The sequence below is a fragment of the Malaclemys terrapin genome, chromosome 1 (genome assembly GCF_027887155.1).
Source record: "Malaclemys terrapin pileata isolate rMalTer1 chromosome 1, rMalTer1.hap1, whole genome shotgun sequence".
In the NCBI taxonomy this organism is placed as follows: domain Eukaryota; kingdom Metazoa; phylum Chordata; order Testudines; family Emydidae; genus Malaclemys; species Malaclemys terrapin.
This window is the reverse complement of record NC_071505.1, coordinates 340,107,141-340,133,169: the sequence shown is the minus strand read 5'-3', so window position 1 is coordinate 340,133,169 and position 26,029 is coordinate 340,107,141. Positions and strand designations below refer to the sequence as shown.

The following is a 26,029-nucleotide window of genomic DNA, read 5'->3' as shown; positions in this document are numbered from 1 at the left end:
AGAGCCTTACAAAAAGAGACTTGTCTTTTTTTGATTTGTTTGTATAGGGCTAGCACTGTGTGGCCTTGACCTACAATATTACGGCCTGTTACTACAGTATTATGGAGATGCTGGTTGTGACGTCATACTTAAGGTTGAGCTCAATTTTGCTCTTAAAATGGGGATTCAACCTCTTTGTTTTGTATGAAAAATACAGAGTATTCTCCACAAGCTTGATTCATGACATCACTACAGGACAGAGTTAAAGTTGTTTGGGTGTCTTAACTGTGCATTCCTTACCTTAACATCTTGAGGTTTCTTTTAAGTGTAACCTGAACACTGAATTTCCTGGGTATATATGTGGGGTTTTGAGATAATTACATTACATCCCATAATGCTTTTACTCTTGCCTTACTGATATATACTCTCAACCTTAACTTCATCTTAATGGGTTTTTTATGTCTGGGAGTAAATAATAAATATATTTACTTAAAAATAAAAAATATTTATAGTGTGACTAGATTCTCAAGGTTAAAAAAGCAGGACCCTTCTCCTGTGGGAGCAGAGTTCAAAGAGGTATGGTTTTAGTAAGTGTCAGGGAAGTGTGCATATTAGAGTTTGCAGCTGGGAAAGGAAAAGCGAAGACTTCCCATTCATCCTCCTTTTAAGAGAGCTCCTGGTTCTGACTCACAGGATGTCTTTTTTTGATCGTTTGTTTTGTTTACACAATAACTTTTGTTTATGAATAATGGCATCCAGCAATAATATATGGCAGTTCAGTTCAATTAAACAGTGTGGGTTACAGTTTTATAACCATGTTCCTTCAAGGTGCGATGACTAGGAGTTGCAGAAACACCACAGGGTGCTGCTGGTTATCCCCCTAGGGACTCGGGTATTTTCAGAAGGGAAAAATAGGGCCCAAAAGAGGGGAAAAACGTCATCCGGGAGGACAGTAAGAGTCAGAGAAGAATTTTTTTTTCCACCTTATTCTTTCCCCCTTTTGTCATAGCAAAAAATGAAGTGCAAAAAGCAAAATCTTTATTTTCTTTCTTGCTTTCGTGATTTTACCGGGCTGAAACTTATTCACAATTAATCAAACACTATAGTTGTAATAGATTTTTAGCACGTACAGTAGGTCACCTTTTCTGGAATTCTGTAGTTGCTTTTTTTTTTAATTCTTTCAAAAGATGCTATTTAAAGAGACTTGTCACTAAGGGGTTTTGGGGACGCAAATGAACAGTTGGTTTCCTACAGGCCCTTTTCTTGCGTTCTTTATTGATTAGAAATAAACCTAAACATTGTTACATTACTGTTCAGAAATGTATTATTTTGTCTGATTATTCACAGGAAGCTGTGAAACTTATTGTTGCTTCTTTTCATTTCTTTAGTTTTGAAGCAGGAATTTATCCTCATTTTTTGCAAACTATAGATCGATACTGATCTTTAATTCACACAGGAGTACTAAATACACAACAGGATTTCTTCTTCCATGTAATACAAACATGGGGAGCACATGAAATATAAATAAAACAATATTTTATCTTCAGTCTTATTTTTCTTAATTTTAACTTTTTCTTTATTATATTTTCATAACTCATCAGAAAGACCTAGGTTGGATAAATGGGCATTGTGCAGACCACTATTTATTAGCCAGTTTGAACAGTTTAAGGCTTTTGAAATTGGCATAAAAACATTCTAATTCTGAGCTTCTGTCCTTCATGGCCTTTGAGACCTTTTCTAATATTTTGCCATTTCGTTTACTGCTACGGAGTTCAGCTAGCACTGATTCATCTCCCCATATGGCGAGCAGATCCCATACCTCCCGTTCGGTCCATGATGGAGCTCTTTTGCGATCCTGGGACTCCATCATGGTTACCTGTGCTGATGAGCTCTGCGTGGTCACCTGTGCTCTCCTCACTGGGCAAACAGGAAATGAAATTCAAAAGTTTGCGGGGCTTTTCCTACCTGGTCAGTGCATCTGAGTTGAGAGCGCTGTCCAGAGCGGTCACAATGAAGCACTGTGGGATAGCTCCCGGAGGCCAATAACGTCGAATTCCGTCCACACTACCCCAATTCCAACCCGCAAAGGCCGATTTTAGCGCTCGTCGGAGGTGGAGTAAAGAAACCGGTTTAAAGGGCCCTTTACTCGAAAGAAAGGGTTTCGTCGTGTGGACATGTCCAGGCTTAATTCGATTTAACTCTGCTAAAGTCGACCTAAACTCGTAGTGTAGACCAGGGCTGAGTCTCAAAAAACCCTACATAAATAAATTACAATGATTTTGACATTTATATGTGCATATTTATTTGTTTTTCCTAAAGTTAATTAAATATTTTAGGAAAAATTGTAAGCACGGCCACCAGCCAGGGTTGGTGGCCATACTCTGAGGCCACCAAAACGTTTGTTGTGAGAACCCCTGGCCTAGACAGTCTACAAACAGGGCATAGTATCAGAGGGGTAGCCGGGTTAGTCTGGATCTGTAAAAAAGCAACAGAGTCCTGTGGCACCTTTAAGACTAACAGATGTATTGGAGCATAAGCTTTCGTGGGTGAATGCCCACTTTGTGGTTTACCATAGTCTGAGGCATAGTATAAATTATACATGTTTGTGGGGTGCCTAGATTAATGTTTATAACTGTGAATATATTAAGTCAATTGAGAATAAGTTACATTAAAACTGCAACAAAAATTATGGTCTAAACATATCTTGTCATTTTTCAGGGCATGGGAAAAGTCTTCATGTTGTAATACTGTATTAGAATGTGGTAGCATTTGGTACAACATCATTGCAATGCATTATGGTATAGTAAAGTTGCTCCAAAACTGTGTGCATGTGAGAACCCATCTTAGCAAAGCAACATAATGACTTGAAGAAGGGGTTTGTCTCATCTCACAAACTAAGAAAAATGGCAGCACTGTGGGGTGTCATTAGCAAATACGTTTGGCTTGAATAGGGCCAGGTAGTGAATGGGCAGCTCCAAATAGAGGAATGGATGAATTACCAAAGAATCCCTTCAGATGACTAGAACTCACCTTCCCCCAGTGTCTGTAGGGAACTGTGGCCAGGTGTGGTTAGAAAGTGTTGTAGAGTGTTAGTCTTAGACCTTGTTTACATGAGAAAGGTATACTGGTTTCTATGTCAGTTTAGTTAAGCTGGTGCAGCCCCTCTTGTGCAAACACTCTGATTTCAGTTAATCTCTTATCTCAATTTAGCCTAATTTGGTAAGGAATCAATTTAAGATACATGGATATAAACATCTTTAACTGAAATAACAGTGCCCCCACAAGGGGATTTATTGTTTTAGTTAAATCAAGAGTTCGTCTGTCTGTACCCAAGGCTTACTCAGATTACTCACAGAATACTCAGATTGCAGCATTGGGTGCAAGCAAAAAGAAAGACACAGGTATGACATGTTCCTTATAATTGCAGGATTCACCAGGTCTGTCTAGGAGTCCTGGGAATTCCAGATTTACTCTCATTTTACTGTAGTTTATGCTATAGAACTTGTGAAATATTAACAAAAGTACAAACAAGCGCTTCAGTCAGTGATTTGTTGGCATTTTAAGAGATGCTTAATGCTGTGATAAATTGGAAGGACCCATTTTACAATATAAAATAATAGCTATGGCTCCATCTTCAATTATAGTGTCAGGAGCTCCTTTTACCTTCCTCTATTTAAATTAGTATTCTTTGAAGTTTAATAACCTAGTGCATATGGTGCATGTTAACATCTTTAATTTACTATTTTCTCAGTAGTAAAGTTTGCATATGAGAACTATATCCACAGTATACATTAATCATTCAACTAGTGGCTGTCTGATAACTACCTTTAACTTTTTAAGCATGCTTAACTGAGAAATAGAAACTCTTCCTGGTTCAGTGGCTTTGGCCTTTTCCCATGGAAAATGTGTTTTGAACTCCTGCCCCAGCCTCCAATATCTGCATCTAACAGCATCTTGGCAGATTCTCCTGAACTTCAGAATTTCTTCCAGGTCCTCTGTTATATTTGTGTGCTCTTAAAAAATTACTTTTACTTTAAACAGCATTAAATGATTAGTAGTAGTATATACTTTTGCTGCAATAGCTCCTTAAAACCCTATATCCCGTGATAACTGCACTCATGTTTAAAGTAAGAATTTAAAATAGTCCTGTAGTTTGAAACAGGCTTATACTTACCACTGTTGCTTCTTTTTGATCAGGATAAGAATGTACACCAGGGCAACATAAAGTTCCATTCAGATCGATTTCTAGCTGTTATAGCTACAGTTTCTCTTAGTAATGCTACAGATTTTCTGATTTATTCTCTTTATTAAAAGTAGGATCATTGAGGATCTAGATCAACATCACACTAAAGCAAGATACATGATTCCAAATCCCCATAACATTGTTAATACTTACTAGGCATATTTTACATCCAAGAATTATTACTATCTTGTAGAGTAAGCTAGTGTTCTAATACAGAGTAATACAGATTCTTGGTACACTCAACTATGCTTTCACCACTGAGGAAGAAGGAACAATAGGTCAGCCTAGTTGTTTATACTGTATAGAAGTAGCATTGTATATTGAGTCATTTAGGAGTTTTCCTGTTAGTGGTTACACAACAATATTTTAGCTGGGTACACAGAGTTACTTTAGAGAATCGACAGTTAAACAGAATAACTGTTTATCAAAGTGTGCAATTCCCATTTCAAATTAGGCTAAATAGTGAACACTGAGCAGGAGAAAATGGATCATTATCCAGAGAATTTTTAGTAAACTGAAGATTGAAACAAATCATTAGACCACTTTGGTTCACCAACTCTTGTTCTCTGCTTCCCTTCCCATTATTACTCGTGATTTACCAACATATTGTATCTGAAATAGAAACTTTCTCCTTTCTGACTGGTTACCTCCTGATTCATTCAATGATATCAAAATGTACTGTCTGGGACCACAGTGGAAGAACCAGGCAAGAGAGAAAAGAGACCGCTTTTTTTTCAAGCGCAACACGCTAAGAATTAACAATGCTGTGAAAGGAAATACCGGAAAAACTACAAGACAGTTAAGTGGGTTTCCACTCCTGCTTCTGTCACTGAATCACTCTGTAACCTTTAGTAAATCACATAATCTTTGTTCCGCAGCTTCCCCAACTGTGAAATGCAAACAGGGTAGTCTGGTAGCTACGATACTGGACTGGAAGTCAGGCGACCTGGGTTCTAGTCAAAGCTCTGCCACTGTCCTGCTGTGTGACTATTGGCAAGTCACATCATCTCTGTGCCTCAGTTTCCCTTCCCCACCCTTCGTCTTGTCTATCTAAATGTAAACTCTTTGGGTTAGAGACTGTGTGTTACTGTGAATTTGTACAGTGTCTAATACAATGGGGCCCTGATCTCAGGTGGAACCTCTAGGCCTCTGTAAACAAATAGTAATAATTCTAAAGCACTTGAAGACACAGCATTAAATGCTAAGTAGTAATGTATACTTTTTTGCTCCAGTAGCTCCTTAAAACCCCATATCCCATGATAACTGCACTCATGCAGAGAGCTGTTATCTATTTCTCCTGTGTACTGGACGAAACCACAGACTCTTCCAGTTTTAGATATGAGTGAACTGCAGGGGCGGGGGTGTTTTTTGTTTTATTAATTTGTTACTCTGAAAGGGATGCGATCAACTTGAAATTGTCAGTGAAAAAAAGGGAGTAGTTTCAGATACTGCCATCAATTTTTACAATCACATTTTCCTATTTTTATAAACATTTTCTCTCCCGTGTTCCAGTGTGAAAAGTCTGCACAAATGAGGGGAACTGTATTTAGTATTGTATAGTATTCATTTAGTATTGCTAAATGCATAAAGTAAACTTACAGAAAAAGTAGAGAAATATTTTTTCTCCTATTTTTCAGTTCCGGTAATTCTGCTTCTTACATGTAAAAAATTGGTTTTAAAATTGTTTGTTTTTTTTTTTTTTTTAAGATGACAAATTTCCCATAAAATATACAAAGAGCAAGTGTGTATACATGAATGGACCTGATGTTTAAAATCCCATTTTGGAATCTGGATAAGCTGGTATTTTGCATCTGCAGGAAAACAAATGAATAACTGGACTTGTTTCCAAAGTGGAATTGATTTCTAAGCTTCCTGTGTAGTCTAATTGGTGGATTAGAATAGGGTGTATTTTAATTGTGAGAAGAAATTAAATGTAGATGTGAAAGAATTTGGATAATATTTTCCATGTTTGTGTTTTCAGATAATAAAACTCAAAGCAGAGGCTCGTCTTGATCTGCTAAAGCAGATAGGGGTGTCTGTTGATACGTGGTTGAAGAGTGCAATGAATCAAGTGATGGAAGAACTGGAAAATGAACGCTGGGCAAGCCTTCCTGCAGTGAACAATAATGGCTCTTCACAACTGGTACTGTCTCCAGTTTGTAACCTTGATCTCTTGTTTCTCTTTGAACCTTGGCTAATGTGCATCCTGGACACTGGTACATAGATCACAATTAATGCAGGATAAAACAGGAAGAGAGAAATTTGAGGAAGCTTAGCTGTTTGACAGCTAACGCTAGAAAACTTCAGTGTAACTTTTATGTACCTTGATTTCCCTATTAGGTGTTTTATACCAATCTGTAGCGAAGCGACGACTCACCAGTGCAGCGCCTCCTGCTGGTCATCTGGGAATTACCTCTTTTCCAGCATACAGAGTGCCCTCTGCAGGCTGGTGTCTCACCTGCCGCTGGCCCCGTGTCCCTCCCGGACCCCTGTGCCCTTTACCTCGGGGTTCTGTCCCAGCAGTACCCCCACACTCTGGGTTTCCCCTCTCCAGGGAACCCCTAACCCTCTAAACCCACCTTGCCTCAGTGGTTACTGCCAGTCGTCATCTAGCCCCTGCTCACTGGGGCAAACTGCAGTCTGTAATGGCCAGGGGGTTAGACCTGCTGAGTCTGCCTATCCCCGGGCTGCACCTCTGCATCCCCAGCACCTGTTTTAGGCCTTGACCAAGGCCTCAGCTGGGGGAGTTGCCAGGATGGAGCTTCCCAGCTCCTCTTGCTCTTTTCCCCAGCACTGCCTGCTTCAGGTACTATGTTCCCCAGCAGCGAGGCCCTCTCCCTCCGGGGCTGGAGAGAGACTGCCCTGCCCTCTGGCCCTGCAGCTCTTTTACAGGGCCGAGCCTGGCCCTGATTGGCTGCCTCCCAGCCTTTTCCTATTGGCTCCACAGGGCTGTTTTTAACCCCTTCAGGGCCAGAGCAGGGTGACCACCCTGCTACACCATCTCACATGGGTGTTGAAGTTTAATCAATGGTGTATGATACTCTTTGGGATAATTGGATGAAAGGGAGCATTCATCAAATTTAGAAAACACCTAGATGATTTAAGAGCCTAAATCCTATTTTCAAAAGTGACTGAGGCACTTAATCTCTTAAATTCCACTGACTTTCACTGAGACTTGCACTCCTAAGTGCCTTTAAGTCACTTTTGAAAGTGGGAGTTGGGCTCCGAAGTCATTAGATGCTTGTGAACATTTTACCGTATGTCAATAGTTTAGCTACAAAGCAATTAAATCAGGCCAATCCAAAAGTACAAGAATAGGTATGTATAGGCCATAATTAAGGCTACATTTATGTCCCGGAGGTCATGATCCATGACTTCCAGAGACCTCTGTGACATTCTCTGCTTCAGCCCCATAGGCTGCAGGACTCTGAAGCTGGCAGCCAGTGGGGCCCTGGCAGGGTTCCAGCGACAGGTGACAGCAGCGACAAGCAACAGGGCTCCCCCCTGCAAAGTTCCAGGACAGGTGACAGACTCCTGAGGGGGCCCTCCTCAGGGTTCCAGCGACGGGGGACAGCCTCGCACAAGGGGAATGGGGACGCCTCAGGCGAGCAGCTGGGGTGTCCCATTTTCTCTTTGGGAAATATGGTCACCGTGCAACTCCCAGCCGCTGTGGGGAGAGGGGGGATCCCCACAGCTCCCAGCCACCACAGTGGTGCGGGAAACCATGGAGCTGCAGCAGCAAAAGTCACAGTCAGGTCACAGCTTCCATGAATTTTTGTTTGTTGCCCGTGATCTGTCCATGACTTTTACTAAAAATAACCATGACAAAATCTTAGCCTTACCTATAATATGCATCAAACTTTCCATTTTTGTATTGTCTACAGTTGTTTATGGAGTAGGCAAAGTAGACCATAAAAGTCTCCCACACTTACTTGGATGTTCAACTTCTGAAGAGATTAATTTTTTTAATCTAATTCAAGAAGCAGGAAAAGTTGTTGTTAATTTTCTTTTCCCTCTCACCCTGTCCAAAGAATAATGTGTCTCAAAATAAACACTAACAAACTGATAAAAATTGCCTAAACCAAGAAATCCTATTTTAAAAAAAACAGAACAAAAAAAGAGCTTGTAATCTTATTTTTCTTACATGGCATGCAATGCTGAGATGTCACCATTGTCAGTAAAACTAGCCAGTCTGTTGCTCTTCATTGGAAGCAGGCAAAAATAAAATTCCTGAAAGTTTAGTTAGTTTGCCTCAAACAGAATGTCAGATTTTATATATCCACTTAGCATATGGCAAAGCACGTAAAGTTCAAAGGCTTTTACAAACTTGGTCTCAATTGGAGGAGGGTGGGGTGCATTTTTCATTACAGTGGGCAAATGCCTTTGCTATTTGTGGTTAAATTCACACTTCACATTAATGTTTTTGACAACTACTTGGAGTATAAACAAAATCTTTTTGTGGTGGGAGGGTGGTTTTGTAGTTTATGGCCTCATGCCTTTGAGGACGGGCTTTCCTTCCCTGGCTGCCCGCAAGAAACAGAAGGGCCTGCTCAGCCAGGATGCAGCATTTACACACACCCATCTCCTTACCACCTTTTCTTGGCTCTTTTGTATCTTTACCGTTTTCTTGTCAATGGTCAAGTATTCTGGTGGCAAACTCTCACAGATGAGTCTCTTGTTGGAAATTCGTGTCTGCATCCATCTAGTTTCTGCACAAGAAGCAGAAATCCAGTGGAAGCCTCCTGAATTCACTCTCTGTGCATTGTGCTTTGTCTTCCAGAAAATATTGGACTTGTACTCCAGACTTTACTAACAGTTATTTATACTACAGGCCATTTACAATCCTTGTTCTCACAACTCTGTCTCTGGGGCAGGCATTCCCAGGGGTGGTTTTACAATTAGAGACCTGAGTCTCACAAAATTCAGTGCCAGGTTTCAGACTTCCCAAGGCACAGGAGCGTTCTCATCCGGGTTTTGGTTTAAGCCCTTTCAAGCTATAATAGATGAGAATAGCTACATTGCTATGTTTAACTGTATTTTTTCCCTTTCTTCTCCTTCTACCCCACCTCCTTCAGCTTCCTGTTGCAGAAACTGGATTCTTCCCAGTACCCTTCATCTATCCAATCAGACACACAAACAGTTGGCTCCACATCTAAAGCTAGTGCCAGTCCCTCGCAAGCTGGCAGATGCTACAGCGTGGGAGGATAAAATGTAATTTCCATTTTCCCCCTTTACACATACACACTCCCTTGTGTATAAAGGATTATATTGACCTTGGCAGGCCAAATGAGGACAGCCCATAGATGGTATTTCTTAAAGCTGTTACAAACAGACATTACTTTGCTTACAATTTTAAAAATTTACTGCTCTGTTTTTCAAACGAGATGCACTTTCACTTCACTCCCTAGGAGCAGGCAGTTTTTAATGTTAAGACTTCAACCTTCTACCTGTGCTTTGTCATGCATAGCTGAGCAAAGTTTGTGTTCTTTGTGTCCCGTCTTGTTAGGAGATCATTTGTTCGCCAGAGCTCTCAATGAATTGTCTTTTAATGAGTTATAAATTTAAAAAAATAGCGTAGCTGAAACAGCTTGATATCTCAATCTTTATTTAACCGGCTAAAAAAATACAGTAGTGTAAAAAGCCTAAGGAATCAATGTCACCTCACATAGCCAGCTGGCTGGCTTTGTTGTGTAATGCAGAAATGCACAATTTGGGGACAGAATACTAAATTATTTATTCTACTTAGGTGCCAGCTAAAGCTTTTGTCATAACTTTGTGATTTAATGCCACCTGGAAAATGGGTTTGATACTGCTGTTAGTGTAATTGGGATGACGCAGTCTATTTATCCTATGAAAGAGGAAGAGAATGATGCTTGGTTTTGGTAGTCACTCATGACTCTCAACTCCGCTGAGATGGATAATAATCAAAAGTAGTGTGCAGTTTAAAAACAAAAAAAAAAACAAAAAACAAAAAAACAGAAAATAAAAACCAACAAACAACCATGAGTGTACTTTCCAGATGGCCGGTTAGCTGTGAACATGGAACTGTGATTGCTTGGATGATTGTAATGGGATAGTATCTTCCACCTTTTAGGTTCAAATTCAGCCCACGTTATCATTTGATAGTTTTTCAGCACCCTGTGTAATGGTCTTGAGCCAGAGGTGCCCACATCACAGTTGCCACTGATGGACACCTTTGCAGTTTCAGCAGAGCTGTCAAAGGAGTGAGTGGGTATGAAATCTCAACTCCTCTCACTCCTAGGTCTGGTCTATACTACCCGCCTGAATCGGTGGGTAGAAATCGACCTCTCGGGGATCGATTTATCGCGTCCCGTCGGGACGCGACAATCGATCCCCGAATCGGCGCTCTAACTCCACCAGCGGAGGTGGGAGTAAGCGCCGCCGACAAAAAGCCGCAGAAGTCGATTTTGCCGCCGTCCTCACAACGGGGTAAGTCGGCTGCAATACGTCGAATTCAGCTACGCTATTCACGTAGCTGAATTTGCGTATCTTAAATTGACTCCCCGCTGTAGTGTAGATGTACCCCTAGAAGTTGTTCATCCAAGTCAGAATAGCGGTGCATTGATGTAAAAGCTTTTTCTGCTGTTGATGGAGCTCTGTCTGTTCTGAGGATAAATAAAAGACTTCTAGATAGTAATTTAGTCACCAGCACTAAATCTGCCCAAATGTATGTGTGTGTATAGTTGAGACTAGATAATTAAATTATCTAACATACTGTTATGTAAATGATGCCCTGATACTTTTTTTTTATCTGATTTTATTCTTGTGTTGTGTTCAGTTTGTGTGCCTTTGATGTTCCTGCTGCTGACATATTTGTTCTGTGTTTACATTGTCATTCATTAGCAGATTTTGTAAAGAAAGAACGGCTATATAAAGCAAATCATTAGGGCTTCTGTATCTTGAATGTTGTTTTCTCCTCTTTGTGTTCTATATCTCTACTTTTCAAATAGATTCTAGTCAAGGGGATTTTGAATAGTCACACTGTCAACATTAAAATGTATTTTTCTTCTTTATATTAGAAAAGCAGGACCAGATGTTTTATGAACAAGTATTTCTAAACAGGATATGCTATTTTCCATGATGTTTCATATGGCTCTCAGCTGCAGGTTCAACAGTGGCTGCTTTGAGGGAGACCAGGCTTAGCAAATGACATTTGTAGGAACTGTGAAGATCTTGAATTTTACCTTAATCTACGGAATGTCAAATTTAAAAAGCCAATGTGTTAACTAGATAGAATATTAAATACTTTTTGTTACAGCAATCTGTTTGCATCCATTTCTGACTGAATGTTAACTGGACTTCAGTGGAAAAGACCGGTCTAAATTCATATGAATTACAAAGCTATAATCCGGTCAAAATAATTAGTACAGTGGATTTAGTTAGTGCACTACCCAGCTTCAAATATGGCTGAGGTAAAATGAGAAAATGAGTTGGTTGCTCCCAGGCAAAGCGGTAAACATCAGTCTGTATCACAAAATCCCCACATCCTATGTCATTCTGCTCAGGCAATGACCAAGACTAGAATAGCAAGGATGTTGCAGGTGTGGCCTGAAGTGTTTTGGCAGAACAGATTTGGGAAGTCTGCACAGTAGCTGTCTGCCCTACACCTGGCTGTGCTGTGCGACCTGCCTTCTTGCTTTCATGAGGAGCACAAAATTCACTAAATTAAACAAATTAAAAAGAATAAATAAAAAGTTTAAGAATTGTAAAATCTAGCAGTGTTGCCTTTGGTTTTGAAAGGTGGTGTGTTTTTTTTTCATGAGGTAGAATGTTTATCCAGTGTTTAATCCAGGCACAAAACCAAAGTACAGTGCGTGTCATCACTGCTCAAACTATGTTTACAGAAACTTGTGTTTTTTCCAGTCTACCCACTTCTGCCTTTATTTAGCTTTTTATAAATACTTTTTATTTTAATTCTTCTTCTTCCCCTACGGACCTTTTTTTCATATAAACTGTACTGAAAAACTGAAGTAATTACTTTGTCAGCAATACACTTGAAGGAAAGCTGGTGTTTTTGTTTGGTTTTGTTTTTTAAGTTTTAGCACTTCATTCTTAGTGCAGCTCCATTTAGGTTCATCGTTCTTTTAACAATGTGGTTCTAAAGTACATTATTCTTTCTCCATTAAACTTTATATGGTAATCTGAAGAATGGCTACTGTACTTTGGACTTGTCACTTCCTTAATACCTCCACATAACTGTACTCTCTTCCAAACACTTGAGCCCTACAATCCAGCAGTATTCTTACAGTGAAGGTTTAATGTATGTTTAAAACACAGGTGCCTGCTCTTCAGTTAAGAGATGCTGTTAATTGATAACTTGCATTCTTTGCTTCCGGATATTTGCTCAAACGGATTGCTACTTTCCTGAAGTTATTTGGAGAACAAGTGTACTGATTTTTAGTGGTGGCATTTCTCCTTTGGCATTTTTCAAAGATAGAAACTTAAATTGGAGCACTACTCAGTCACCAGCAGATTTGGAATCTAGAATTTCAAGTGGCTGGAGTTACTATAGAACCTAAACCATTAATTTTACTGTTGTTTTTTCATCATCTTTTTATAATCCAATACAGTTACAAATTAATTTCTCTTAATAGCTTAATGCTGATGCAGAAAGGGAGGAAGGGGAAGAATTTGAAGACAGCATGGATGTTTTTGATGATAGTAGTTCCAGTCCTTCTGGAACTCTACGAAATTATCCCCTGACCTGCAAAGTCGTTTATTCATATAAGGTTTGTATTTTTAAATCTCAGACTGTTATCGGTAGGTGAGTTATCACAGAAACATATAATAAACTTTATAATAATGATGTCTGTGGGAGTTTGCCCAAGAAAGGACCTCAAGATTTAGCCCAATAATAATATACATTAAATGTGTAAAGTTATAGTAATGCTATAAATTTATTATTGTAAAAGTTTATAAACTTGCTAAAAGTTTATTAAGTTGTTAACCACATGTAGGCTCCAGTTCAGCAAGGTACTTAGACACGTCTAACTTTAAGTGTCTGGCTAGTCCCATTAACTTCATTGGGCCTACTCACATGCTTAACATTAGACACGTACATGCCGTTTTTCACATGGTGTCTTTTGTACCAATGAATTACTAATCATTTTAGTAATAAATTTTACAGAATTAAATAGGCATGAGCACAGTAGGTGGTAGTGTTCTTGGACACACTTGCTCTCCTTGACTGAAAAGCTTACTTATAAATATTAGTAAGAGAATAGAAAAACCCTTATTAAAATGTTTTAAAAAAAAAAAAAAAAAACAATCCAGGACATACAATTTATAGGGGACTGTATCAAAACTTTATATATTTTTTTAAGTTAGTGTAAAAAATATTGAAGATGACAGTTTCCCTTTAAATTTCTGGTTTCCGTGACGGGCACAAACCTGGCAAGTAATGTTCTTCATTTCTTATCTGACCTTTGTACATTCCAGGCTTCTCAGCCAGATGAACTGACCATTGAGGAACATGAGGTATTGGAAGTGATTGAAGATGGAGACATGGAAGACTGGGTAAAGGTATAATTTTCCTTGCTCATTTTCCTTCCTTTATAGAATTTTGAAAGGGGACTGGAAGATCTGTTTTTGTTTCTCATTATGGTCTTTTACAGCAGTATGCAAAAACTTGATACATTTTCATCCGGTTTACTTACAGGCGCGAAATAAAGCAGGCCAAGTGGGTTATGTGCCAGAGAAGTATCTGCAGTTCCCAACCTCCAACAGTCTGTTGAGTATGCTGCAATCGCTTGCGGCATTGGATAGTCGGTCACACACCTCAAATAATTCAGCTGATGCTGAGCTAGTCTCGGGAAGCCTAAATGGAGACTCCAGCGGTAATTACTAATAATAAAACATGCCTGTTAGTTTTATTCTTGATAATGTTCTCTTGCTCCAGATGAATGGTATGCCCGGGGTTTGAGGCAGGTATCTCCTTACCTGAGGGCAACCGTTTGCATTAGTATCCGTGTCCATGTCTGGAATCTATCAGATGTGTCTAGATATGTCTCATAAGGCTGTGATTGTCAACATTAGTCACACTAAAGTAAAACTAAAGTCCTTTTCAGTTTAGCAAAGATGTATACTGTGCATTTTAAAAAAATGTAGCTCATTCTGATTATAATCTCTTTCATCTCCCAATCTAGTCTGTTTTGTAAAAGCACTTTATGATTATGAGAGCCAGACAGATGATGAGCTGTCCTTCCCAGAAGGAGCAATCATCCGTATCTTGAACAAGGAGAACCAGGATGATGATGGCTTCTGGGAGGGGGAATTCAATGGTCGTGTTGGGGTTTTCCCATCTGTGTTGGTGGAAGAACTTACAGCCTCAGAAAATGGAGAGACTCAGTGGACTGGGGATATTCAGGTATGTGAAAAATGAAGCTTGGGCCTGGTTTGCTAGAACTGTACATTGCCACACAGGAGACCCAGGCATTTCTGTATCGTGTCCTCTTCTCTCCAGTTAGAGAAGAGCTTTGACGAGCTCCAGGTGTGTTTTTTGTTGGAGGGTGGTGGCTACTAGAAGAACATGGGATTCAAAGCAAGGAAAAAGGAAGAGGGCTGCAGGGACCTCCTTCTCCGTTCCCTTAAAAAAAAAAAAAAGTAACTGCTTTCCTTTATTGTGTGACCCAATATAATAATCATCAACTGATGTATTGTGGCAATCATAAGAGATTTGTGCACAGAATAAAGGGATGGTTAGAGGAGAAAGGAAATGAACCAAGGAGGAAATTCTCAATCTCCTTCCTATAATTAATTTATGGAGCAGATCGAGAGATCAACCAGACCCTGGCAAAAACAATATTATCAGCTCAGACAATCGTATCTTAATGTTTTCATATCTAAAGCTGTACAATACTTTCACAAAGTTTTAGAGGGCAAAACATTCAGCTGTAGGATTTTAACAAGTACATCCTCAGCTTAGTGCAATGTTATGATCTAAAAATATACACTAATTGATATTGTATTTAATCAATTTATATCATAATAAATAATTAACACTTTCTTATTTACAAAAACAGTGTTGCTAGAAATCAAAATTCAGTGCCTTCACCAGAGGGTAATTTATCTAGTGCTTTTTATTGTTTCTCTTTGAGAAGTGACCATACAAATTGACATGAGAAATAAGTTGTGACAAGCTGCTGGGGATAGCACGTGTCTCACAGTTCAGGGTATCTCCCTCAGCCTCAGCAGGTGGGAACTTTGCTGCAGCTACGCAGTATGACAGCAACTCCCAACACACCAACTTGTCTGCCTTGCCAGCAAACTCCTCGGGGCTCTCCCAGCCCAAACCTTGCCTAGCAGGTAACAGTCAGTGGACTCCAGCCCCCGAATTCCTCCGAGATGTGTCTCTGCAACGCACAGCCCCTACAAGTGTATATTCACAGAACATTTTAAAGCAGCTGCCAACTTAATGAGACAGAAACAGCAGTTTGTTATCTTGACTGGAGTTAACAATCACTTCAGTTCAATCAAAACACACTGGGTTTGTTTAGATAAAAAGTAAAACAAAGAGAGATGTTTTAAGCAAGTTCAAGTACAAGGGATAAAGAGAGAAAGGGATATAAACAAACACAAGTAAAAATACGCTTTCTAATGGCTAGGATCTATCATAACAAGCTCCACAGTCTTTCTTCAAAGTAGTTTCCTCACCAATCTTCTTTTTCCAGCAATGGCTGACTAGCTCTGAGTCAGGAGCCTCACATGGTCCAAGGCTGGGGTTTTCCTTGTCTGCTCAGATGAAGGATAACTTAGGGGTTCTCTGCCCCTCTCTTCATAGTCCAGTAAACCTTTGAAAAGTGTATCTCTAAAAGTTCATTGACCCTGCTTCAAGAGGCAGAAAGGCTTCCTGGGAGTGCAATCCCCATCCCCTGCTGAGATTAGGTGATCACTTTTTCCCCACTTGCCCTTGTGATGGCTTTGTTTGCCTGGCATACAAATGTTCTTTCTTTGGTCACACCTTGCTCAATTTACATGGGAGACACATTCAAGCGGGCAGAACCATATTCCTTTGTCTGAGGAAAAAATGTTTATCAACTCCCCTTGACATTCCTGGTTTAAACACAGTTTAGTCATAGTTGCAGCATATCTGTATCATCCTTTTTTGATTGTCCATACATCTGTAATGCAAGAATATTGATGATCAGTGATGTATGACAAAACTAATAAGTTTTCCAGTGACATATCACATGACACCTTTTAGATACGGATTATAACGATAGTGAGCTGGGGTACACTGAGTTGGTCAACCCAGCCTAAATTCACAGCTAGAGATACCTGGGAGCCTCTTGCCTTCTGGCACAGGGATACTCTTAGAGTCAGATACAGTAACTCCTCGCTTAACGTTGTAGTTATGTTCCTGAAAAATGCGACTTTAAGTGAAACACACACACACACACACACACACACTATAAGCTTTAAACAAACAATGTAATACTGTACCCAGCAATGATGATTGTGAAGCTTGGTTGCGGTGGTAGAGTCAGAGGATGGGATATTTCCCAGGGAATGCCTTGCTGCTAAATGATAACCCTTGAGGGCTCAGCTGAGTTCTGGTTCAACATGTTGTTAATGTAGCCTCACACTCTACAAGGCAGCACGAATGGAGGGAGGGGAGACAGAATGGCAGACAGAGACACACACCATGTGTGTGAGAGAGAGAGATGCGCATTGCCCCTTTAAGTATGCTGACCCCACTCTAAGTACACTGCCTTTTTAGATCAGGAAGTTGAGACAGCAGCTGCTGCCTGCAAGCTTCCTCCATCCTGAGCCCTGTCGTGTCCCGCCCCCCTCCCCGCTCTCTGGAGATAGGGTGAGCGGGTGGGGGGGTAGGGGAACACCCTGATATTAGCCTCTCTTTTCTCCCCTTCTCCCTCCTCCCTCCCAGCAAGCAGGAGGCTCCCGGGAGCAGCTCCAAGGCAGAGGGCAGGAGCAGCACATGGGAGTGGGAGGAGGGACAACTGAATTGCCGGCATTGCTAGCCTGCTGGACGGGTGCCGTGGAGGGCTGATGGGGGGGCTGCTGGTCCACCCTGGTTCCAAGCCCCCACCAGCTAGCTGCAATGGGCTGCTCTTTCTGCAAGCAGTGAACAAAGCAGGCGGCTGCCAAACAACGTTAGAAGGGATCATTGCGCAACTTTAAATGAGCATGTTCCCTAATTGATCCGCAACATAACAATGAAACAACGTTAACCGGGATGACTTTAAGTGAGGAGTTACTGTATGTACAACCACAATATTGTACAACTCATTTCTCCCGATTGAGCCATGCAAGAGCTTGGCAGAATCAGATATAAAAATGTCAGAATACAGGCTGTGTTGCAATTTGGTAGGACTTGCAGTTTTTATACAAGCAATTTTTTTTCTAGCTTGTGATAATGATTAAAAAGATAACGGTAACACTTTCTAGACAAACGGATAATGAAATCATGCTTTCCTCTGTACCACCCCTTATGCTTGGAACAGTCTCCCAATATTAAAAGCTCCCATCCCCTCTTCTCCATCTCCTCCTCACCTGTTGCTAGAAGCTTATCAGCAATAATGGCACATGCCAGTCTGTTCACTGCAATGTGTCCACTGTTTTTTTAAATTATAAGCAGTGTGTGGTAGGGTTTAGCATAACTACCTGTTGTAAAGCATCGCATGCACTTACAATGCTATAGAAATGCTATAGAAAACTAACTTCTACTTCTTATTGATGCCTTATTGCAGTAAAACGCGTGAGTTTCATTATTCCTACTTTTTATTCCTCTCTGCATTTAAATGACTTACATGCTGTCAAGCGATGATAAAACTCATGATCATGAACATTATTTTGGGGAGGTGTATTTGGCGAGATATGCTCAGCAGCCTGATATGTCTTTAAAACAACCTTCAGACAAAACCTGTCTAGATTACAACTGCTGGGGAAATGAGGAAAAATCTGCTCGGCATAACCACTTGTGATTTTTTTTTTTTTTTAATCACTATATTATATCCTCTCTCTTCTCCCCAAATACAGCTGATAAGCACTTTTATCTGACAGATAGAACTTCTCACTAGATTAAAGCAATTGGGATACCAGTGTATCCGTTAGTGAGTATATACCTGTGTATTCATTGAACTTGCTGAAGAATGAATCTCTGCAGCATCTCTTTTCCTCTGTCACACAGATATCCCCAAAGCCTCACAATTCCCTTCCACTCTTGCCACTGTATGACCAGCCACCGATTAGTCCCTACCATAGTCCTGATAAGAGAGGCTCCCAGTACTTCCCCAGGTCACCATCAACTAACGGTAAGAGATCTTTTGCTAGTACAAGAAACATTATATCCAAATAATGCATCCAAAGAAGTGGGCTGTAGTCCACGAAAGCTTATGCTCTAATAAATTTGTTAGTCTCTAAGGTGCCACAAGTACTCCTGTTCTTTTTGCGGATACAGACTAACACGGCTGCTACTCTGAAACCTGTCATTATATCCAAATGTTTGTTTTAATTAACATTTCAGATTGCAGTAGAAACACGTTCTTTTCACAATATTCAGCTGGTTCAGTCACACACACAATGCTTTGGTTTTTATTGTTCACTCTTTCAGAAAATAGTTTTGGCTCCGATTCTCCTGGATTCTCCCAGCCTCCACGACTTGCTCCTGAAACCTCATACGGCAAACTGCGACCTGTAAGCTTCAAGTGTTGCTGGGTTTAGTGATGTGGTAATATTATATAAACTGGGCCAGACCCTCAGCGGATACAAATCAGCATAGCTCCAAAATATCGATGTTGATACCCCAGCTGAGAATCTGGGCCACCATATTCTTCACATCCTATTATAAGTCCTATCTGTCAGGTTAATAAATATGCAAACATATTATCCCCAGAAAAAAATATCCTAAGGAAGGCTTGTTCACACGTTGTGGAGTGGAACACACACGTGTCAAAAAGCTACATGATGTGTATGACAGGAAGTTAGATAAGTAAATAGCACAATAAAACAAAGCTGCACCTAGTTACACAATGGGTCATTATGTGTTTAACGATGACCTTGGATCTTATTAATAATTCACTTTCTATCTAATCTAGGTGTTGATATTTACCTTCCTAAACACCTAAATTTTGAATCATGGAAACCAAAATCAGAGGAGGTTGTCAGATCTACAATAATAAAAAAATAATAGGTGCTAGTTTTAATCTTGCATTGCTACTTCAAGCTTTGGAGGATTGTTTCCGTTTTTACATAGCTAGTACTCTGTGAGTAGTAATCATGTCTGTGTATATTAGTGCAATACATATAAATAATAGAATTCAAAGACTGAAAAATATAGGTGTTGAAGCAGCTGGATCCTGTACTTTGTACACATGTTTTTCAGAGATTTTGTGTTGCCAACCACAAAAAGTGTTTAGCAGAGAAATCAGTTTGCCAGCAGTCTGTCTCAGCATGTGGTCCTGTTGGCACCTTTACATCAGGGTTAAGCTCATTTGTAACCCCTCCCATGGGTCCTCTGATGAGGAGCTCCTAATACTAAGATCTAATGAGTTTTGAGAAGTCTGGCCTACCTACAAAGAGATTTTGCCAAACGAGGAAGGAGGGAATTTATTAGCTGAAAAATTCAAAATCCATCTGTTGGGATTACTTTGAAATCAAGAGATTTGGGGATTTTAAAGTTATAAATCAAGCCACAGTTAAGTTTAGACAGTCAGATTTCCCTAACAATTCTAGAACCGATACCCGTGACGGCCTCATTGCATGGGCCAGATCCTCCGCTGGTGTAAATAAGTGTAGCCTCGTTGACTTGAATAGAGGTACCCCTGTTTACACCAGCTTGAGAGTCTGGCCCAGTGTTTCTGGTTTTAGTCTGTAGAAGCCATGGAACTTCACGTATATCGTGTTGTAGCCGGGTTGGTCCCAGAAGTTGATTCAATAAAAGATATTACCTCACCCACCTTACGAAACTTCACGATACATCTTCTGGTAGTTACGGGTGTGTGTTGCTCATTTCAGGTACGAGCCGCTCCTCCTCCCCCTACACACCATCGCAGGACGACGGAGAAGATAGAAGATGTGGAAATTACTCTGGTATAATGATTGGACTAGTGAAGTAGTAGTGCTACAATCAAGGCCAAATGTGGTGTTTGGTCAATCTTGTTTTTAGGCACCTTTGCATGATGAAGACTTTTCATAGAGCACGAAGTGGGGAGGATTATAGGTGACAGTGACATGGTGGATTCCTTCCCTCAGTCATGAATATTTTGTGCCTTTTTTGTTTTTATATACATCATCCTTCCTCCCTTAGCACAAACCAAGATGGGCCAAATGGTGAGCAGAGGAATGCGTTGGAGCGGATTTCTCTTTTGGCTAAAGATGGTCAGTTTTTATATGGAGGTCTAGGAGAGAGCCTCGTTCATGCAACTTAGTCATAGCATACTTATACCATGTGCATTAGTACAGTATATTACTGTTGCTGTAGGAATGTGTTAAAGATTTTCAATTCAACTAGCATTATGTGTCTGATTAAATAGTAATCAGATTTTATGGAATAAAAAAGGGAACAAAAGAATAGGTTTAAGATGAGGCTGGCTCCTCTTTCATCCCCTCAAAGAAGGAAAAAAAAGGAAAATAATCTTACAGATCAGGAAAAGTGCTGCAGATCATATGGCGTTAATTGCATTAATGCACACCTCTTCGATTATTAAAAAACAGAACAAAATATTCTTTGTATTAATATTTATGCAGTTCATTTAGTAATAGAGTATCTAATAAGGAGGTGCTGAATTAGTAGCAACATCTTGTTCTATAGCATAAACCAACCAGTAGAAAAGTGACATTTTGTCTAGATCTGGAAATTGAGGTTCATTTTTTTCTTAGCAGATTTTTTTTTTTAGTAGGTGGGTAACTTTTATCCCAGTTAGTGCCGTGTACTTTATTATCAGCATTATCAGTATATCTTTGCCATCAAAACATCTGGCTAGAGTTAGAAGTGTCATTCAGAATACTTACATGCATTATTTAGTGTCCGCTTTGGATAGTCCCATTGTATTTCTCCATGCAAAGCCCATTCACTAGCCAAGACCAGAGAACCAGGAAACCCGTGGTCTACTCCAGTCCTTCAGAAACCATCTTTGGGGGTGAAAGGAGTAGAGGAGATTAAGAACTCACATTACTTTTATGCACGATATAGGGAGTACAAGGACTTCAAGGGTAATTTTCCACCAGATTTCTCTATAGAAAGGAACTGTTGATATTTTAGAAAAGTGGGGGTATTTTGTGTTGTAACATGAATAAAAATGGGTAAAGAGAGGAGGGGAATCCTTCATCCCAGGGGAAAATGGTTGTTTCTCTAAATATGATCATTAAACTGTTCTGAAAATAGCAATACCCAGAGGGTCAAAGCTTCATGGAAAAACCACCTACAAAACATTTAAGAGCTATTACATGGGTTATACTGAATGCACTTGTGTGTGTTCATATTTTTCCTAAGCCAGTAAATTAAGTGTCTACATTTAGTTAACTTACAAGGGCTTTTTTTTTTGTTTTGTTTTTGAGGCTGCATTTACAAAATCATTTTACAACATTTTATCATAAACTTTGCACATACTTGTAAATCACAATCCAAGCTGGGTGTCTGAAATATTAGTATTTGCCAATCTCTTCTCCCAGTGGGATGTTAACTTAGAGTGGAGCTGTTTGAAGAAAAATGTCATCGGTCAGTCATGAAATCTATGACTGTCCGTTGAAGATTCTTTTCCATGTTTTTCATTCTTCTGCATCTCTCGTCCTGTTGATCTGTTTGAGGTCTTTTTATGTGTTTATCAAACTTATTCTTAAGTTTAAAAAAAAAGTTTTTTAAAAGATTTAACTGTTGGCAAAAATTTTAAAAGCTTCAAGATGCAGAAGAAAAGCAAGTACTGCCATAATGTTAATGTTCAGTTTTCTTGGCCAGTTTTTCTGTCCTTCATACCCGGACTTTCAAAATTCAGAAAGTGTTATATTAAATATCTTTAGTTGTATTTTAAAATATTTTCTGTAAGAGCTGCTACGTTTATTTAAAAAAAAAATAAGAAAAGTTGTAAAAATATGCCTCCTTTTTAACTATGACTTCTTCATACAGGGCATGTATTCGACGCATCACCGTGTACAGTGTCAATACACTGAAAGCATAGGTGCAAATGCTTTCTTTATATTGGCTGTAAAAAGTTTGTATTTATTATGTATAAAATGTTGAATAATAAAAAAGTGAAATTAAACCCATGTGTGTTTCTTGGTACACAGGACTGTTGCAAAAATGGCAAACTCATCCAGAAGATTTACTCCAGATTTACGCCAGTAACTGAGAGCAAAATTTCACTGATGATATGTTGGGAAACATCTTCTGATGCAAGGGATTATTTTGTTTCTTGGTTTATTTTTAATCTCTCCTACCAAGACATTTAAGTCCTGGTTCAGCAAAGCACTTGCATGTGTGCTTAAATCCATCTCTGTTCAGCAGAACATACAAGCTTAAAGTTAAATGACTTCATAGGGACTTAAGAATGCTTATGTGCTTAATAGGGATGGATTTAGGCACATGTGTAACTTCAAGTGCTTTGGTGAATCAAGGCCTTAAAGCATAGCCATGCTTCTGGCCAGACTTGGCCCAAAACAATTAAAAATCAGCCCTCCCCTTCCCATTCTTACTTGCTAAGCCCTGATACCTGGGCTATTTACCCCTGCCCCACTTGATAGCATCACTAGTTCCTAAAGCAGCATAAAGAATGCTGCTCCTTCCAGCCCTGGGCATTAGTGATAACATCAACTGTTGCAGGTGAAACATTGGACCCGGATCTTAGCAAGTAACATGTCTTTCAGTTCACCTGTCAACTAACAAATTCTGGCACCATTCCCATCAGGTATTGAGCACTTTGCCAAGACTAGGCCGTTGTTCCCAGAACTCTGCTGACATCACTGATCCTTTAGATAAATAAGCAGGTGAACAATTCTTTGCTCAAGTATCAGAGGGGTAGCCGTGTTAGTCTGAATCTGTAAAAAGCAACAGAGGGTCCTGTGGCACCTTTGAGACTAACAGAAGTATTGGGAGCATAAGCTTTCGTGGGTAAGAACCTCACTTCTTCAGATGCAAGTAATGGAAATCTCCAGAGGCAGGTATAAATCAGTGTGGAGATAACGAGGTTAGTTCAATCAGGGAGGGTGAGGTGCTCTGCTAGCAGTTGAGGTGTGAACACCAAGGGAGGAGACATTGTTTCTGTAGTTGGATAGCCATTCACAGTCTTTGTTTAATCCTGATCTGATGGTGTCAAATTTGCAAATGAACTGGAGCTCAGCAGTTTCTCTTTGGAGTCTGGTCCTGAAGTTTTTTTGCTGTAAGATGGCTACCTTTACATCTGCTATTGTGTGGCCAGGGAGGTTGAAGTGTTCTCCTACAGGTTTTTGTATATTGCCATTCCTGATATCTGACTTGTGTCCATTTATCCTCTTGCATAGTGACTGTCCAGTTTGGCCAATGTACATAGCAGAGGGGCATTGCTGGCATATGATGGCATATATAACATTGGTGGACGTGCAGGTGAATGAGCCGGTGATGATGTAGCTGATCTGGTTAGGTCCTGTGATGGTGTTGCTGGTGTAGATATGTGGGCAGAGTTGGCATCGAGGTTTGTTGCATGGGTTGGTTCCTGAGTTAGAGTTGTTATGGTGCGGTGCGTGGTTGCTGGTGAGAATATGCTTAAGGTTGGCAGGTTGTCTGTGGGCGAGGACTGACCTGCCTCCCAAGGTCTGTGAAAGTGAGGGATCATTGTCCAGGATGGGTTGTAGATCACTGATGCATTGGAGAGGTTTAAGCTGAGGACTGTAGGTGATGGCCAGTGGAGTTCTAACCTCGTTATCTCCACACTGATTTATACCTGCCTCTGGAGATTTCCATTACTTGCATCTGAAGAAGTGAGGTTCTTACCCACGAAAGCTTATGCTCCCAATACTTCTGTTAGTCTCAAAGGTGCCACAGGACCCTCCAATTCTTTGCTCAGTTGGTGCTCGTTCCATAAGACACATAGTGGGAGAAATCAGGAATTTGCCAAGTGTCGAAGAACAAAACTGCTAAGAAACGTTATGTTTACTTTCAAGCTTCTGAAAGAGTATTCATGTACCAAGAGTGGTGAGTCAGTAAAAAAAAATTCTGTTAAAATGATTGCTGGGTGTCCTTTATTGGGAGAGAAAGTGTTATAACTATTGTCAAATACATTTGTCCTGTAATAGAATGACATGGTGTATATGTTTGTGTGAACAGTATGAATTCCCTCTCTATCACAGCCCTATCCTCATCTTTTGGATTTCTCCATGCCATAAGAACAGCCATACTGGGTCAGATCAAAGGTCCATCTAGCCCAGTATCCTGGCTTCCAACAGTGGCCAATGCCAGGTGCTTCAGAGGGAATGACCAGAACAGGTAATCATTGAGTGATCCATCACCTTACCATTCCCAATCACGCACTCCCAGCTTCTGTTAAACAGAGGGGCTAGGGACACTGAGAGTATGGGCTTGCATCCCTGCCCATCCTGGCTAGCCAGGGTGCCGATAGTCTTGGTGATGATTTCTGATGGCACTAAGAAGCCATCCCAAGTGTCTTGCTTTGCTAAGTACAACTGTTCTCAAAGATGGCACCCTTGTTGCACTGGGCACTAAATTATACAAAGAAAACCACGTTTTGATTTGATTCTTGACTTTTTAAAGCTCTTTGACAGCAACGGTTGGACAGTCGTTTGCTGGGATTGCACAGCACCTAGTACCATGGAGCTCTGACGTGAGTGGTCTCTAGGCACTGCTGCAATATAAATGTTTAAATATTGAAGATCTGGCCTTTCTTCTCTGTCCACCCAGCTAATACTCATATCCAGGCCTTTCAACCATGGCAGCCTCCCCCTCCTCAGGCCTTGACAAGGCCCATCGTGCCCCGCTTAACACCCATTCAAAACACTGCTGCAAAGATCATTTCATTGGTCACGTCACCCTCCCTTTCCATCTCTCCATTGGCTCCCCCTTTCCCACTGTATCAAACACAAACTACTCACCTTTGCTTTTAAGGCCCCTTTGCACGGCCTGTCATCTCTTGGGTGCTATTAAGTTGTCAATTCCTGACTCCACTCCACCAATGATGCCTGCCTCAGTCGCCCCTTTTGTTCCATTTTGAATCAGCACCTTGATGCTTAGTCTTGTGCTGCCTCTTCATGTCTGGAAGGAGCTTCCCCCGAACAACTGCAAAGCCACATCATTGTCCTTCAAGTCCTTCCTCAAAGCTCTCCTCTGTCATGATGCATACAAAAAAACTTAACAGAAGTTCGGCAGCTGGTGTGCTGTGACCAGTGCCTGTTGTGCTGACTGGTGTGTCATTTCTACCTTGCACTCCACCATCTGTATGCAGCCACCTTACATCTCATCTTACTACTCAGAGTGAAGTTCTTTGTGTTCTGTGTTTGTGCAGTGCCTGGCACAACGGTCCCTGATCCATGACCTGGAACCATAGGAATTAGCATAATACAAAAAACAATTATTTTTAATTGACTTTGCGAACAGTAACTTCTAAATAAAATCTCCCTTCTTTAGTCCTCATTTCCTCTCATTCTCCCCAAGACAGGCATATTTCTCAAGAGCTTTTGCTTTGTGAATAGGATTGTTTGCACACTGAATTTTTTGATGATCTATTTAATTGGTAACAATTTACATTCAAACAGATCTCTTCGTCTCAAAGTGCTTTACAGAGTGAATTGCAACTTCTCTGAAATGAAGGTGGGAAGCAGCTGCTGTTTCAGGGCACATCGCAG

The 26,029-nt window shown here is 40.3% G+C and overlaps 1 protein-coding gene across 5 annotated transcripts in view; it reads left to right on the top strand.

Annotated features, from left to right (window-relative positions):
- Positions 1 to 22,461, top strand: part of FCHSD2 (FCH and double SH3 domains 2) — a 238,866-nt gene extending 216,405 nt beyond the window's left edge. For 4 of the 5 annotated variants that reach the window (XM_054015857.1, XM_054015855.1, XM_054015859.1 and 1 more), the window contains 8 exons: positions 6,204 to 6,365; positions 12,838 to 12,972; positions 13,682 to 13,765; positions 13,902 to 14,079; positions 14,389 to 14,609; positions 18,393 to 18,516; positions 18,816 to 18,898; positions 20,219 to 22,461. In XM_054015857.1, the coding sequence (XP_053871832.1) occupies positions 6,204 to 6,365; positions 12,838 to 12,972; positions 13,682 to 13,765; positions 13,902 to 14,079; positions 14,389 to 14,609; positions 18,393 to 18,516; positions 18,816 to 18,898; positions 20,219 to 20,299 (1,068 nt within the window). In that variant the 3' untranslated portion in view covers positions 20,300 to 22,461. The remainder of the gene's footprint in view (positions 1 to 6,203; positions 6,366 to 12,837; positions 12,973 to 13,681; positions 13,766 to 13,901; positions 14,080 to 14,388; positions 14,610 to 18,392; positions 18,517 to 18,815; positions 18,899 to 20,218) is intronic. The other variant, XM_054015856.1, reaches the window with a different exon arrangement.
- The last annotated feature ends 3,568 nt before the right edge of the window (positions 22,462 to 26,029 follow it).